This window comes from Vulpes vulpes, chromosome 2, assembly GCF_048418805.1.
Source record: "Vulpes vulpes isolate BD-2025 chromosome 2, VulVul3, whole genome shotgun sequence".
Classification (NCBI taxonomy): domain Eukaryota; kingdom Metazoa; phylum Chordata; class Mammalia; order Carnivora; family Canidae; genus Vulpes; species Vulpes vulpes.
In genome coordinates, this window is record NC_132781.1 from 36,717,159 (window position 1) to 36,734,582 (window position 17,424).

A 17,424-nucleotide genomic window follows, 5' to 3' on the forward strand; every position below is an offset into this window, starting at 1 on the left:
TTCCCCCATAGATCGGCTAAACCCTCGAGGGAGACTAGTGGAATAGAGAGAATCGCATTTCCAATTATTTTGTTGAATTGCTAATTTAGTTATTGTGCCTGGTGTAATTGTGATGGGTATTGGGTGTGCAATTCAATTTGTTTTAAATATTTGTGGGAAGGCTGATCAGTAATGGAGCTGACCTATTTTGTGGCCCAAATTGAGAAAAAAAAGACTAAAACACAACAGCCACAAAGATATAGTTTGTTTCCATTTTTATTTTGATCTCTCTCATCCCTCTTAAGACCATTGATGCAACAAAAGGATTAAATTAAAAGATGACAGCACTTTGATCTTCTCCCTTTGAAAGCTTAACTGTCCTTGGTAGTTTAGTATGCAGATATTTTAGGGTAGAGTTTTAGATGCATTGCTGGAGCTGAGGACTTTCCGCCTCCCATAGCCGCACATCCGCGTGTGCCTAGCCGCGGTTTGGGTGTGTGACTTTTGAGTAGTGAGGAAAGTAGTAGAGGTGGTGCCTGCAGCAAACAGGGCAAAGCCGTCCCAGCTCCGGACAGAAGCCCGCTGCGGAGCCCGTGTGGTGAGGAAGCTGCCTTCACCCCCACAGGCGCTGCCGCTCCAGGGGCCGGGGGCAGGATCCCCAGGCAGGCGGCACTTGCCCAGTGCTCCACCCGCCAGGCGCCCAGCTGCCGCGTGGGGGGTGGCGCTGAGTCCAGGTGCAGCTCCTTGCTGGCCAGGCTGCATCTTGCTTCGTCAGGGTCCTCCCACCACTCAGCCAGCGCCTGACCCGACGGAGCGTCTGTGGTGTCATACTGCCCACGGGCCTGCTGAGTAAATCACTGCGGTCCGGGCCTGGAGCAGGGCTGTGGCTTGTTGGCAAGAACACATAGGGCTCTGCGGGGACCCGAGGCCGCAAAAACCGTGCGGGACCCCCAAACCGTGCCCCGTTACTGTGAAATTTGTAGGCAAGTACCAGATAGTTACGGTCAAGGTTGCTAGCTGGTGGCAAAGCCCCTCACCCCTGGCGGCAGGCTTTCTTGGGCACAGGCTAGGGTTTGGTTGGCCTAGACCAGACGGTGGCAGACCAGAGTAGATTTTGAGGAACGGGTCATAGAAGCATCAGGTATAAGGACTTGGATCCTAAAAGGATCGTTTTGTGACTCAATTAACTTAGAAAAGTGCTAGGGTCAATTTCTGTGCTGAGCTGCCAAATAGAAGCTTAGACTTCAAGATTCATCTGTGGGAGCTCACGGGGGCCTGCAGAAGGTGCTCCAGACACAGGTGGTCTTGCTTCTCTGGTCACAAGATATGGAGGAGCTGGGTCCTGTGGGAGGACAGGCAGGAAGCCGGCACTCAGTCCTGCAATGCCATGACTACATATGAACACAACCTGGGGTGTCTGGGAGGATCCGTTGCTCCTCATCCCTGCTAATACTTGCTATTGTCTGTCTGAGGATTCTAGCCATTCTAGAAAGCAATGGACTCTTGTGGCTTTAATTTATATTTCCCTAATGACTGACTAATGATGTGGGACAGCTATCATGTGTTTATTAGCCACTCATAGATCTACCTTCCTTGGTGAAATGTCTATTCAAATCTTTTGCTCATTTTTATTGTTTTTTGAAGGCATATATTTTATTTTATTTTTAAACATTTTATTTATTTATTCATAGAGACACAGAGAGAGAGAGACAAAGACACAGGCAGAGGGAGAAGCAGGCTCCATGCAGGGAGCCTGATGTGGAACTCGATCCCCAGTCTCTGGGATTACACCCTGGGCTGGAGGTGGTGCTAAACCCGCTGAGCCACCAGGGCTGCCCCTGAAGACATATATTTTAGAAAGAGAGTGTGGGAACAGGGGAAGGGCGGGAAGGGGGGTAGAGGGACAAGCAGACTCCTGACGGCAAGGCTCAATCTTACAACCCTGAGATCATGACCTGAGCTGAAATCAAGAGTCAGGTGTTTAAGCAACTGAGCCACCCAGGTGCCCCTCTTTTGCTCATTTTTAATTGAGTTGCTTGTCTTATTGTATTATAAGAATTCTTTATATATTCTAAATACAAATCCTTTATCAGATAAAAGACTTGCAAAATATTTTCTCCCAGAATCATTTTGCTAGTGTTTTTATTTCTTAATGCTGTCTTTTGAGTCACAAATGTTTTTAATTTTGATGGTGTAATTTATCAATTTTTTTCTCTTATGGGTTGTATTTTTGGGGTCATATCTATGAAATCTTTGCCCAACCCAAGGTCACAAAAATTTTCTCTGTTCTCTTTCAGAAGTTTTATATAGACATTTAGGTCTATAATCCACCCTGAGTTAGTTTTTGCCTATGGTGTGAGGGCCTAAAAATACAATTTTGTGAATGCATTTCCACTTGTCCCAGTACCATTGGTTGAACAAGACTATTTCTCCCCCATTGAATTGCCTTGATTCCTTTGTCAAAAATCAGTGGACCACAAATGAGAGGATTTATTTCTAGACTCTTGATTTTGTTCCATTCTATTTGCCTGTTTTGATACAGGTGGAAGTTTTGAAAATGGATGGTTTAAGTCTGCCAAATCAAAATTGTTTTGGCTATTCTTGGTCCTTTACAATTCCATATAAATTTCAGTATAAATTTGTTAGTATCTATAAAAATGCTTAATGGGATTTTGATAGGGATTATGTTGACTCTATAGATCAAGTTAGGGAGAACTGTGATCTTAATAACATTGAGTCTTCCAATCCGTGAACATGGAATGTCTCTTCATTTATTTATTTTCAATTTCTCTTAGCAGTGTTTTATAATTTTCAGTGTACAAATCCTGTACTTCTTTTGTTAAATTTCTTCATTAGTATTCTACCATTATTGATGCTATTATCAATGCATATTTCTATAGTTTCATTTTTGGATCCCTTCTTGCTGGTATACAGAAAGACAGTTGATTTGTGTATGTGTGTGTATGTGTGTGTATTGATCTTGTACTCTGTGACTTTACTGAATACGTTTATTCTAGTTTCTAAAAACCCATTCTTCACATAGGATCATACCGTCTGTGAATACATAATTTTAATTCTGGGACACTTGGGTGGCTCAGTGGTTGAGCATCTGCCGTTGGCTCAGGGCATGGTCCTGGGGTCCTGGGATCAAGTCCCGCATTGGGCTTCCTGCAGGGAGCCTGCTTCTCCCTCTGCCTATGTCTCTGCCTCTCTCTCTCTGTGTCTCTCATGAATAAATGAAAAATCTTTTTTAAAAAGTTTTAATTCTTTATTTTGAATCTACAAGCCTATAATATTTATTTATTTAGCAATTATTGCACTGGCTAGAAACTCCAGTATGATGCTCAATAGAATGGCGAGTCAACATTCTTGCTTTGTTTTTTATTTTAGGAGGGAAAAGTAGTCAATCTTTCACCATTAAGTATGATGTTAGTTTGGATTTTTTTTTTTTTATAGATGCCCTTTATCAGGTTGAGGAAATTCCTTTCTTTTCATAATTTGTTGAGAATTTTTATTTAGAATGGAGGTTGGATTTTACCAAATGTTTTTCTGCACCTATTGAGACAACCAGGTGGCTTTTGTTCTTTATTCTATTAGGGTATGTTCCATTAATTGATTTGGATGTTAAACTAACTTGGCACTCCTGGGACAAATCCCACTTGGCTATGATGTATAATTTTTTTTGTACTATGATGCTGGATTTGGTGTGCCAATATTTGCTAAGGATTTTTGCATCCATGTTCATGAGGGATATTGGTGCACAGTTTTCCTTTCTTGTGATGTCTTTGTTTGCTTTGGTGTCAGAATAATACTGGCTTCAGAGAATGAATTAGAAAATGTTTTATGTTTTCTGAAAGAGTTTCTGTAAGATTGTTATTTCTTCTTTTAGATATTTGATAATAGGGCAGCCCGGGTGGCTCAGCGGTTTAGTGCCGCCTTGGGTCCAGGGCCTGATCCTGGAGACCCGGGATTGAGTCCCACATCAGGTTCCCTGCACGGAGGCTGTGCTGCCTCTCTCTCTCTCTGTCTCTGTCTCTGTGTGTCTCTCATGAATGAATAAATAAAATCTTTTTTAAAAATTAGATATTTGATAATAAAATTCATCAGTGAAGACTTCCAGGACTGGGCTTTTCCTTATGGGAAGATTTTCATTTATTAACCTGATTTCTTCACTTGTTATAGGTCTATTAAGATTTTCTATTTCTTCTCCAGTCAGTTTTTGTAAATGATGTCTTTCTAGGCATTTATTAATTTTATTTAAGTTGTCTTGCTGGTATAAAGTTGTTTATAATATTCCTTTATAATTATTTTAATTTCAGAAAGGTTCCTAGCAAAATCTCTTTCATTCTTGATTTTGGAAATTTGTGTCTTCTCCTTGTCTGTCAATTTTGTTGATATTTTCAAATAACCGACTTTTGGTTTTATTAATTTTTATTTATTGCTTTTTAATTTTCTGTTTCATTAGTTACCAGTCTCATCTTTATTTTTTACTCCAATCTGCTTGCTTTGGGTTTAGTTTGTCCTTTATTCCCCTAGTTTTTTAGGATGAAAGTTTAAGTTATTGATTAAAACCTGTTACTATTGACTTATCTATTTTTTCTTTCATTTACTTCTGTCACTTTTTAAGATAAATAATCATGATTCTTTATTCAAATTTATAAGTATTTATTGTGGCCTCACAGTGTATATCTCCTGATTTCTCCTGTAAGTTCACTCTCCGTAATGTTCATTATGTCCAGGATGCTGGCCTCTAGGTGCTGCAACCCTCCTGGTTTGACCAGGACATTTCCATGGCTTAAATTTTTTTTTTAAATTTTAATTGGAGTAGAGTGGACATATATTAAATTAGTTTCAGGTGTACACACAGCGATTCAGTAATTATATACATTATTAAATGCTTACCATAATAAGTGTATTACAACATTATTGTCTATATTCCCTATGCTATGCTCTTTATCCTCATGATTTATTTTTTAAATGGAAGTTTGTACCTCTTAATCCTTTTCACCCATTTTACCCACCCCTCCACCCACCCACCCCCCTTCTGTCAAATTTTGCTATACATATTCGGTTGCTGTTTTTAAGTGTGTATACATTAATAATTATTTATTTGGGGGGAAGAGAGAGAGTGGGGAAGAGGCAGAGGGAGAGGGAGAATCTCAAATAGACTCCCCTCTGAGTGCAGAGCTGGACATGAGGCTTGATCTCATGACCCTGAGATTATAATCTAAACTGAAATTAAGAGTTGGATCCCTGAGTGAGCCACCCAGGTGCCTCAATTTATGTGTTTGAATCTAAAGTTTGTTTCTTACAGACCACACAGAATTGGATTTTGTTTTTTTATCTAGTCTGGCAGTCTCTGCCTTTTGATGAGTTAGTCCTTCCAAATCCAAGTAATTAAAGATAAGGATTTTGTCCGTTTGTTCCTTGTTTACTGCCTTCTTTTGTGTTAGGAAGCAATTTTAATTCCACTGTTATTGTTTTTACCATGTATTCTTTTTAAAAAATTATGGTAAAGTTACATAAAATTTATATCTTAACTAATTTAAAATGTGCATTTCAGTAGTGTTAAGAATATCCTGGATTGCCTGGCTGCTCAGTCAGGAGTGCATGCAACTTTTGATCTTGGGGTCATGAGTTCAAGACCAACATTTGGCTAACTTAAAAAAAGAGGAATAGTCCCACTGTTTTTTTTTTATTTTTATTTTTTAATTTTTATTTATTTATGATAATCACAGAGAGAGAGAGAGAGAGAGAGAGAGAGAGAGAGAGAGAGGCAGAGACACAGGCAGAGGGAGAAGCAGGCTCCATGCACCGGGAGCCCGATGTGGGATTCGATCCAGGGTCTCCAGGATCGCGCCCTGGGCCAAAGGCAGGCGCTAAACCGCTGCGCCACCCAGGGATCCCCGAATAGTCCCACTGTTGTGCAACAGATCACCAAAACTTTTTCATCAGCAAGGTTCATCCATGTTGTAGCATGCATCAAGATCCACGTAATAGGTTTTCTGTATAATACTCCATTGTATGTATGTATTGCATTTTGTTTATCCATTCATCAGTCAGTGGACATTTGGGTTGATTCCATATATTGACCAATGTGAATAATGCTGCTATGAATATAAATGTGCAATATCTCTTGAAGACTCTTAATTTTTTAAATCTTTTAAAAAAGATTTTATTTAGGGCAGCCCCAGTGGCCCAGCAGTTTAGCGCTGCCTTCAGCCCAGGGTGTTTATTCATGAGAGACACAGAGAGAGAGAGAGACAGGCTGAGACACAGGCAGAGGGAGAAGCAGGCTCCATGAAGGGAGCCTAATGTGGGACTAGATCCCAGGACCCTGGGATCATGACCTGAGCTGAAGGTAGACGCTCAACCACTGAGCCACCCAGGTGTCCCTCTTCAAGACTTTTAATTAATTATTTAATTTATTTATAAATAAGATTTATTTATTTTATTTAAAGATTTTATTTATTTATGAAAGACACAGAGAGAGGCAGACACATAGGCAGAGAAAGAAGCAGGCTCCATGCAGGGAACCCAATGTGGGACTCGATCCCGAGACTCTGGGATCATGCCCTGAGCCAAAGGCAGACGCTCAACTGGTGAGCCATCCAGGCATCCCTCTTCAAGACTTTTAATTCTTTTGAATATATACCTAGATTTGAGATTGTTGGATCATATGGTAATTCTATTTTTAATTTTTTTGAGGGACTGCCATACTGTTTTCCATAGTGGTTGCACCTTTTACAATTTTACCAACAGTGTCAAGGATTCTAATTTCTCCACATCCTCACCAATATTGCTTTCTATTTTGTTTTTTTGTTTGTTTGTTTGTTTTTTGTTTTGATAGAAGCTATCCTAATGATTGTGAGGTGATATCTCATTGTGGTTTGCTTTGTATTTCTCTAATCATTAGTGATGTTGAGCATCTTATCTTTTTTTTTTTTTTAGAGATTTTATTTATTTATTCATGAGACACACACACACACACACACACACACACACACACACACAGAGAGAAAGGGGGGGGGCAGACACAGGCAGAGGGAGAAGCAGGCTCCATGCAAGGAGCCCGATGTGGGACTCAATCCTGGGACTCTAGGATCACGCCCTTGGCCAAAGGCAGGTGCTAAACCGCTAAGCCACCCAGGGATCTCCATTAGGGATTTTATTAAACATGAGCTAAATGTATTTCAAGAATTCTAAATGAGCTTTGTCCTAAGATTCTACATAAATGAATTCTATACCTATGGTCTACATTGTATTCATCAAATTCTGTTACATGCTAGGTCTATAAAATATATTCAATTCTTTGCATTTAAAACTTCATCAGAATAACTTTATATTTCTCTACTGGTCTTTATGAATACTTTAATATTCATTTCCATTGTGTAAATGAAAAGCCAGCTTATCATTTGGTTATATGCAAGATTCATAAAATTTTATTGCTGAAATAACATCATTTCTAAATTCCCTTCCTCAATGCACTGTTAGCTTCTGTTGAAGAACTGACATTCTCTCACAAGACTTTATTTTTTATGTAATCTCTACACCCAATGTGAGCTTAAACTCACAACCCTGAGATGAAGAGTCACATGTTCCATCAGCTGAGCCAACCAGGTGCCCTCATCTTTGTTTTAAGGATGGTTTTGCTGGATATAGGATTCTTGCTTGATAGTTCCTTTTTTTTTTTTCTTCTACTACTTTGAAAATATCAGCCCACTGCCTTCTGGCTTTCATCGCTGTTGTCATTTGGCTTTTGTTTTGTTGTTCCTCTATATGTGATGAGTTTTAGATCCTTTCAAGATTTTCTCTTTGTATTTCAATGGGTTGGCTATAATACATCTACATATAGCTCTCTTTGTGTTTATTCTCCTTGGGAATTATTGAGCTTCTTGGATCTACAGATTGTTGTCCATCATATTTGGGCAATTTTTAGCCATTATATCTTCAAATGTTTTTTTCTGCCCCCTTTTCTCTCTTCTCTGCTTCTGGCATTCTCACCACAAATAAATTGGCATACCTGATGTTTCCTGGGTCTCTGAGGCTCTGTCTTTCACATTGGATGATTTCTATTGCTCTATCTTCAAATTTATTTATTTTTAAAGATTTTATTTATTCATTAGAGACACACATACACACAGAGAAGTAGAGGCACAGGCAGAGGGAGAAGCAGGCTCCATGGAGGCAGCCCGATCTGGGACTCGATCCTGGGATTCCAGGATCACGTCCTGCGCCAAAGGTAGGCGCTAAACCGCTGAGCTACCCAGGCGACCCCTATCTTCAAATTTACAGAGTCTTCCTTCTGCCTTCTTGAATCTACTGTTTAGTCCCACTAGCTAATTATCCTTTTGTTGCTGTAATTTTCAACTTTAGATTTTTAAAAATTGTGGTAAATATATGTAACATAAACTTTACCATTTTAACAGTTTTTAAGTGTACAGTTTAGTGGCATTAAGTATATTCACATTGTTATGCAACCAGCCCCACTATCCATCTCCAGAACTTTTTTGTTATCCCAAACTGAAACCCTGTACCCATAAAAGGATAACTCCCCATTTTCTCCTCCTTTCAGCCTCTGGTAAGCACTATTTTACTTTGTCTCTGTGAATTTGATAATTCTAGTTATTTTACATAAGTGGAATTGTACAATATTTCCTGTTTTGTGTTTGGAATAATGTGTCATTTAGCATAAATGTCTTCAAGGTTTTATTTCTATTATAGCATATATCAGAATTTTATTCAAAATTTACTTTAACAAAAAAAAAACAAAATTTACTTTAACAATTTCTATAATAGCCAATTTAAAGTCTTTTTTCTGCTAGGTTCAACATCCGGACTTACACAGAAATAGTTTCTATTGTCTATTTTTTGTTTCTTCTGAACTGAAGATAGATTATGCTTTCCTATTTGAATGTCTTGTAGTTTTTTCTTGAAAATTTTACATTTTTTATAATATAGCAACTACGGATTCTGATTTTTCTCCCCAAAGGCTTTTTTTTTTTTTTTTTTGGCTTTAATAACTTGACTAAATCTGTGCATTCTGTTTCCTATGTGGTATGAAGATGCTGATGTCTCTGTTCAGTTTTTCTTTTTAAAAATTCTTATTTTGGGGGCACCTGAATGATTCAGTTGGTTGTGTCTGACTTTGGCTTAGGTCATGATCTCAGTGTCCTGGGATGGAGCCCCACAGTGCACCCCCTGCTCAGTGGGGAGTCTGCTTGTTCTCCCTCTATCACTCCCCCTGCTTGTTTTTGTCTCTTAAAGTCTGAAAAATTCTTTTTATTTTTTTAAATATTTTGTTTATTTGTGAGAGACAGAGATGCAGAGACATAGGCAGAGAGAGCCCACTGGGGCACTTGTTCCCAGGACCCCAGGATCATGTACTGAGCTGAAGGCAGATGCTCAACCATTGAGCCACCCAGGTGTTATTTTTAAGTAAGCTTTATATACTCCATGTGGGGCTCAAACTCATGACCCTGAGATCAAAAGTTACAAGCTCCTCTGACTGACTGAGCTGGTCAAGTGCCCTACTTGTTCTTACTTTTAACCCTAGCTTCATAGGTATCACTCTTGTGACTAATGGTCAATCAAAGGTTTGGGCAGATGTTGTACTCAAAGACCTTGTACTGCTAAGGTTTCACCTTCTATTGATTGCACGCGCGCGTGTGTGTGTAAGCATATTAAAAATTTTCGCAGATTTTTAGTCTGCTCTGGCTTTTCCTTTCTGATGGACCCTCTTGCATCTCTCCTACATCTGTGTGTAAGTTCACAGCCAATTAGCGATGTGTGGATAGAGTGGACCCTCTCTGGTATTTCCTTCATGAAAAGCTTATAAGGCCTCCTATTGTTGTCTTATTTCTAATGTCTGTTAAATTTTTGTCTGGGCTGCTGGATTGTTGTTTCCCACTGAGATTAATGCTGTTACTGAAAATACCACTGGACACTGGATATGGAATATTTTCACCCAGACTTTAGCTTCATCCATGATCCTATATTAGAATCTTTCTAGAAGAGATCTTAGGAATTTTCACATTCAGCCTTTCCTTATGCACTCTAGGGAAACCAAGACTCCAGAAGCCCCTTGAGCTGCTCAAGGCCCCACCGTAAGCACAGCCAGACTTAGAGCTCAGCCTCTCTGTCTTAGTCCATTTAGGCTGCTATAACAAAATACCACAAACTGGTTAGCTTATAAACAAAAGAAATCTATTTTATTTTTCTTTTAAATATTTGAGAGAGCAAGAGCAAGCAGGGGCAGGAGCAGAGGAAGTGGGACAAGCAGACTCTCTGCTGATGTGGAGCCCAACTCTGGGCTCAATCCCATGAACCTGAAATCATGACCAAAATCAAGAGTTGGTCGCTCAACTGACTGAACCACACAGGCACTCCAACAGAGATTTGTTTCTAACAGTTCTGGAGGCTGGAAGCCCAAGATTAGGGTTGGATGAAGGTTCTTTTCTAGATCATAGGCTTCATGTTATATCCTCACATGGCAGAAGGCAGAATGGATCTCTCTGGATCCTCTTTTATATTCATAAATATTCATATATTTTATGAATCCTCTTTTATATTCATAAATATTCATATATTTCATGAGAAGAGTCCTCATGACTTAATCACCTTCCAAAGGCCCCAGCTACTAATACCATCACCTGTAGTGGGTTAGGATTTCAACATAAATTTGGGGGAGGATATAAACATTCAGACCATAGCATTCTGTTTCTAGCTTCCCAAATTCACATCCTTATTACATTTAAAATACGGCCTTTCCATCCCAACAGCCCCAAAAGCTTTGACTCATTCCAGCATCAATTTAAAAGTCTAAAAATCAGTCTCATCTAAATAGCATCTAAGTCAGATATATGTGAGACTCAAGATATTCATCCTGAGGTAAATTCCGGTCCAGCTATGAACCTGTGAAATCAAACAATTTATGTACTTCCAAAATACAGGGTGGGAAGGCACAGGATAGACATTTCTATTCCAAAAGAAATAGGGGATGATGGGCCCCAAGCTAGTCCAAAACCCAACAAGGCAAACATTAAATCTTATGGCTGAGAATCATCTTTAACTTGGCACTCTGCCACCTTCTAGATACATTTAATGGGGGTCTTGTCTTTCAGTCACACTGGACCCCCTGGGGTATGCCAGCCCCCATGGCTTTGCTGGATGCAGTCCACATAGCAGCTCTCCTGGGCTGGAATAAAATGTCAGCAGCACTACCATGGAGTGTTTGGGGGTCCCACCCCCATGGCTCTGCTGGGCAAGGATCTGGCATCCACAACTTTAGGTGGGTCTTCATATCTGGCCTATTAAAACCCAGGCAATGTGGTCTCTCCCCCACACCTGCCTCTTGAAACTGAAGAAGCTCTCATGATCTCTGAATTGCCTTTGGGGTGCTTTTTTTTTTTTTTAAGTAGGCTCTATGCTCAGTGTAGGGCTTGAACTCATGACCCCTAGATCAAGAGTCACATGCTCTACCAACTGAGCCAGGCAGGTGCCCCAACCTTCTCCCTTGTCTTAAAGAAAAGAGCATATTAGAAGCTGATTAGTTTGAGATGCTGGGATGGCTCAGTTGTTGAACCAGAATGGCTCAGTGGTTGAGCGTCTGCCTTTGGCTCAGCATGTAATCCCAGGTCTGGGGATCGAGTCCCACATAGGGCTCCCCACGAGGAGCCTGCTTCTCCCTCTGCCTATGTCTCTGCCTCTCTGTGTTTCTCATGAATAAATAAGTCTTTAAAATAAATAAGTAAAATCTTAAAAAAAAAAAGCAGCTGAATAGTTCTATGATCATCTTATAAAGTCTAACAAGTCCAACAACCTTCCTTCTTTCATTCTAATGTCCTTCCCCTGAAGTCCAAATACCATGCTAATCTCCATATCAGAGGGTCACTAGGCTGTACCCTTGTGTTTTCTTCAAAACATGCTTCCACGTTTTTTTTGCAATATGGATAGATGGAGAATTTTTCAAACTTTACATTTCTACTTCCCTTTTAACAATTCTGTCCTTAAGTCTTTTCTCTTCTCCCATTTTACTATAAAATTCAAAAGAGGATAAGCTGCACCTTCAATACTTTGCTTAGAAACAGCTTCGAGGGCAGCCCCGGTGGCGCAGCGGCTTAGCGCCGCCTGCAGCCCAGGGCGTGATCCTGGAGACCCTGGATCGAGTCCCATGTCGGGCTCTCTGCACGGAGCCTGCTTCTCCCTCTGCCTGTGTCTCTGCCTCTCTCTCTCTGCATCTCTATGAATAAATAAATAAATAAAAGAAACAGCTTCGAGGGGCAACCTGGGTGGCTCAGCGGTTTAGCATCACCTTCGGCCCAGAGCATGATCCTGGAGACCCAGGATCTAGTCCCATGTTGGGTTCCCTGCACGGAGCCTGCTTCTCCCTCTGCCTGTGTCTCTGCCTCTCTCTCCTCTCTGTATATTCTCATGAATAAATAAATAAAATCTTAAAAAAAAAACCAGCTTCGACCAAATATCCAGTTCTATTGCTCACAAGTTCTACCTCCCACAAAGCACTGGAACATGAACACAATTCAGCCAAGTTCTTTTCCACTTTTTAACAAGGATCACCTTTTCTTTGAGTTTCCGATAACACGTTCCTCATTTCTATTGGAAACCACATCAGAATGACCCTTTAGCATCCATATTTTTATCAACATTCAGTTTGCCATCACTTACGGGTTCTCTAAGAAGATGGAGGCTTCCTCTACAGCTCTCTTCCTCTTCTGAGCCCTCACCCAAATCACATTTCAAGATCTGTTCATGGCAATGTAGGCTTTTTCTTGCACAGATCTCCAAACTCTTCCAAAGTCACTTCGACATTTTTAGGTTTGTTATAGCTCCTCACTCCTGGTATTATTATTATTATTTTAAAAATTCAGCTTTATTGAGGCATAACTGACATCAAAAATTATAAGATATTTAAAGTGTATATTGTGGTGATTTGCTACATAGGTACATTGTGAAATGGTTCCCTTCATTTAGTTGATTAACACATCCATCACCTCACTATTTTGTGTGTTGAGAACCCAAGTTCTACCATCTTAACACATCTTAATTATACAATGTAGCATTATCACCTGTATTCACCATGTTGTACACTAGATCCTCAGATCTTATTCATCTTATAGCTGAACTTTTCCCGACTGCTCCCTACACCCCACTCCCCACCCCAAGCCCCTGGCAGTCATTTTTTGTCTCTATTTGTATGAGTTTGAGGTTTTGTTTTAATTCCACATACAAGTGATACCATATGGTATTTGTCTGTTTGGCTTATCTCACATAGTATAATGTCCTTAAAGTCCATCATATTGTCACAAATGGCAGGGTTCCCTTCTTTCTCAGGGTTGAATAATATTCCACTGTGTATGTGTGTGTGTGTGTGTGTGTGTCTCACATCTTCATTATCCATTCATCTGCTAATAGACACTTAGCTTGTTTTCCATATGGTGGCTATTGTCAATAATTCTGTGAGAAATGTGGGAGCACAGATATCTCATCAACATTCTGTTTTCATTTCCCTTTGACATATACCTAGAAGTGAGACTGCTGAATCACATGGTAGTTCTATTTAAAAAATTTTCAGGAACCTGCATAGTCTTTTCCATAGAGGCTGTACCAATTTACATTTACACCAACAGTATCAAAGTGTCCCTTTTTTCACGTACTCTCCAACACTTATCTATTATCTTTGATATTAGCCATTCTGACTGGTATGAGGTGATATCTTGTTGTGGTTTTGATTTGCATTTCCCTGATGATGAATGAGGAACACCTTTTCATGTACTTGTTGGCCATTTGTTGGTCATCTTTGGAAAAATATCTATTCAGTTCCTGTCTTTTTAAAATCAGATTATTTTGCTAGTGAGTTGCTATGAGTTCTTTATATATTTAGGATATTAACCCTTTATCAGATAAACGATTTGCAAATTTTCTCCCATAGGTTGCCTTTTCATTTATTCTGTTGATGGTTTTCTTTGCTGTGCAGAAGTTTTTAAATTTGATGTAGTCCCACTTATTTTTGCTTTTGTTGCCTTTGCTTTTGGTGTAAAATTAAAAAAAATCATTGTCTAAGACTGATGTTAAGGGGTTTAGCCCCTATGTTTTCTTCTGGGAGTTTATGGCTTCAGGTTTTGCACTCATTTCTAAACTATTTTGAATTGATTTTTTTTTTTTTGTATGGTATAAGAAAAGGGTCTGGTTTCATTCTTTTTTTTTTGCATGTGTGGCTGTCCAGTTTCCCCAACACCAATTATTGGAGAGGGCTATGGTTTCCCCCGTGTATATTCTGGGCTTCTTTGTTGTAAACTAATTGACCTTATATGCATGGGGTTATTCTGAACTCTCTATTCTGTTCTATTGATCTATGTCTGTTTTTATGCCAGTACCAAAATGTTTTGATGACTATAGTTTTGTAATCAAGAGGTGTGATGCCTCTAGCTTTGTTCTTCTTTTTCAATATTACACTGGCTATCTGGGGTCTTTTGTGGTTCCATTCAAATTTTAGAATTATTTGTTCTAGTTCTTTGTAGAATGCCATTTTGGTAAAATATTTTGATAGGAATTGCACTGAATCTGTAGATTGCTTTGGGTAATAATTCTTCCAGTCCATAATCATGGAATATCTTTCTATTTGTATCTTCTTCAATTTCTTTCATCAATGAGTTTTCAGTGTATAGATCTTTCATCTCCTTGGTAAAATTTATTCCTAGATAATTCTTTTGATTCACTCACAAGTGGGATTTTCTTAATTTCTCTAGAAGTTTGTTAGTAGTATGTAGAAATGCAACTGATTTTTGTATATTGATTTTGTATCCTACAACTTTACTGAACTTATTATTCTAACAATTTTTTTGAGTCTTTAGGGTTTTCTATATCTGTCTCATATCATCTTGCAAATAAAGTTTTACTTCTTCCTTTCCAATTTAGATGCATTTTCTTTTTTGCCTCATTGCTCTGGCTAGGACTTCCAGTACTAAGTTGAATAGAAGTGGCAAGAAAGGGCACCTTATCTTTTTTTCTGATCTTAGAAGAAAAGCTTTTAAGTTTACACTATTGAGTCTGGTGTTAGCGGTGGGCTTGTCATAGAAATCCTTTATTATGTTGAGGCACATTCCCTGTATATCCAGCTGCTTCCACATTTTTAGGCTTGTTATAGCAGCACCATCATGGTCCATTTTTTTTTTGTCTTAGTCCATTTGGACTGCCACAACAAGATGGAAGTCTGAGATTAGAATGCCAGCATGGTCAGGTGAGGGCTCTCTCCTGGGGTCTATGACTTCATGTTGTATCCTCACATGATGGAAAAGGGAAGGGATCTGTCTGGATCCTCTTATAAGACACTAATCCAGTCATGAAGGCTTCATCCTTATGACTTCAGCACCACCCAAAGGTCCCATCTTCTAATATATCACTGGTGGAGGCTAGGATCTCAACACATCAATTTTGGGGGACATTCAGACCATAGCAGTCCTCAGTGACACTTTTGCATTGTGTCCATGTAACTCAGTGTCTGGAGACAATCCCTAGATTTCTGCTCCGTTAAGGGGGATAGTTCTCTGAATGCTTTTAAGAGGAAGATACTCTAGAGTGAGGACAGGTCCCATATCTTGTGAGCATGAGGAAGGGGCAGAGCATGGAGAACCCTAACATATATTGATAATTTGCTACTAATGTCCATCACTTTGTGTTAACTAACTTACGGTTAATTAAAAAAAAAATAAACAAACAAACACTCTTGAGTTGTTATTTATCCATATGCCACAGATTGAGGAGGCAGGAACTTTTCCAAAGAACAGGGATGAGGGACCAGATATTTGAACCCAGCTGGGCTTTTTTCAAAGTCTGCTCTTTTCGGTGACTATGAAAATACCCACCTGTGTTAGCGTGGACAAGAATGCTTGCTTAGCTTTTTCCTAGGTCAGGGCCTGGATGTCTTAATCCTTTCTGTCTCCTCTCATCCCCAATCCTTCCTGCTCACTCCAGACCAGTCATAGATCAGAATGTTTGGGGTTAGGCCCATTATTCAGCCATCTCTGAGTTCCAGTTTACTTCCTCTCATTATGGTACCCAATGGGCCAAGCCCACTGGGTGGTTTCAGATCCTCAGAGCTGACACACCACTATCATCACCCACCCCCTCCTGTCACCCTGCAACCTCAGAGAATCTTATTTTTGAAGACTTTGCCCACTCAAACATTGCATTTATGAAGATATCCTGTTCCCATTATTTATTATCATGAACTGCCCACTGGAACTTCTGGCCAGCCATATTATCTGGGTTGGCAAAACTGTCATCAGAAAGACAATGGCATGGTGACCCTTAGCTGCCTGCCTGAGACACATGTGGGATTTCTGGAGTACTGAAAATAGCTGACAGTGGCTTATTCTTTCTATGCCTCCTGGAACGGCCTGGGCTCACTATCCTAGGTACCCTCCAGCTCACTGACATACACATGGAGCTGGGCTTGAAGCTAGACTTCTTGGCACCCAACATGGTGGTCTTTTCACTCAGGTTGCTTTCTAAACTCTTGTACCCAGTCTTCCCATATCCCCAAACCACCAAGAGTTTCCCACTCTCTTCAGAACAGATCTTCTTTGTTGGCCTAGTACTTACAGGGATCCATGATGTCATAACCTGCCTGCATTTTTCAGATTATCATCGTCCATCCTCCCCCAAGGCACTGCTGTGTTTCTCTGTGATGTTCCTAGTGTCCCTTGAGAACTTTGCAAGTGTTGGTGCCCGGACTTGAGACACCTTGCCTTCCTTTCCCATCTGGAAACCACTCTCTGCCAGAAGACTTTGGCCCTTAATTGTCTGTACCACTCATGCAGCCCTTACCATTTTCTGCCTCACTGTATGGGCTCAGCTTTTGGCCTTCCAGTGCTCAGCCAAGGAGCCAGCACTGAGTTCATCTCCCAGCTCAGTTCCTCTCTAGGCTTTCACCATGCCTAGCATGCTGAAGGAGCACAGGGAGGGTCCTCCCTGTGATGGTAATTAAGCACTTGTATTTATCACTGCATCCTTGTTTTTCAGTTGGGGAAATGTAGGTAGGCCTGGAAATCCCTGCTGTTCTAGCTTTTCTTATTATCCCAGTAATACCAGTGGAGGTTTTAAATTTTCTTTTATTACAAAGGCCAATGAAAGAAATATCACTCCCCAACAGAAGAAAGGACTGTATGTCTCAGAAAGTTCCTGGGGGTGGGGGTGTGGGGCAGGAGCAGAATATTTTTCCCATCCCAGGATCACCAACAGGTGTGGGCTGAGGGCAGGGGCTGCTTAAAATTTGCATCTTGGGGTCTGCTTCTCCTCTGCCTGCTTAGAGAGGAGGGAAAGCCTAAGGCCTCTCTGCCACCAGGACTCCCTGCCCATGGAGTGTGGTAGCTGGCAGCAAAGAATAAGTTTTCCCCTGGATCTGCCACCTTATCACTCTAAGAACAT

At 40.2% G+C, this 17,424-nt stretch overlaps 1 protein-coding gene across 3 annotated transcripts in view; it reads right to left on the reverse strand.

Annotated features, from left to right (window-relative positions):
• Positions 1 to 237: 237 nt before the first annotated feature.
• ACACA (acetyl-CoA carboxylase alpha) overlaps positions 238 to 17,424 on the reverse strand; it is a 307,669-nt gene continuing 290,482 nt past the window's right edge. For all 3 annotated transcript variants that reach the window (XM_072747661.1, XM_072747660.1, XM_072747664.1), the window contains one exon: positions 238 to 1,321. In XM_072747661.1, the coding sequence (XP_072603762.1) occupies positions 1,217 to 1,321 (105 nt within the window). In that variant the 3' untranslated portion in view covers positions 238 to 1,216. The remainder of the gene's footprint in view (positions 1,322 to 17,424) is intronic.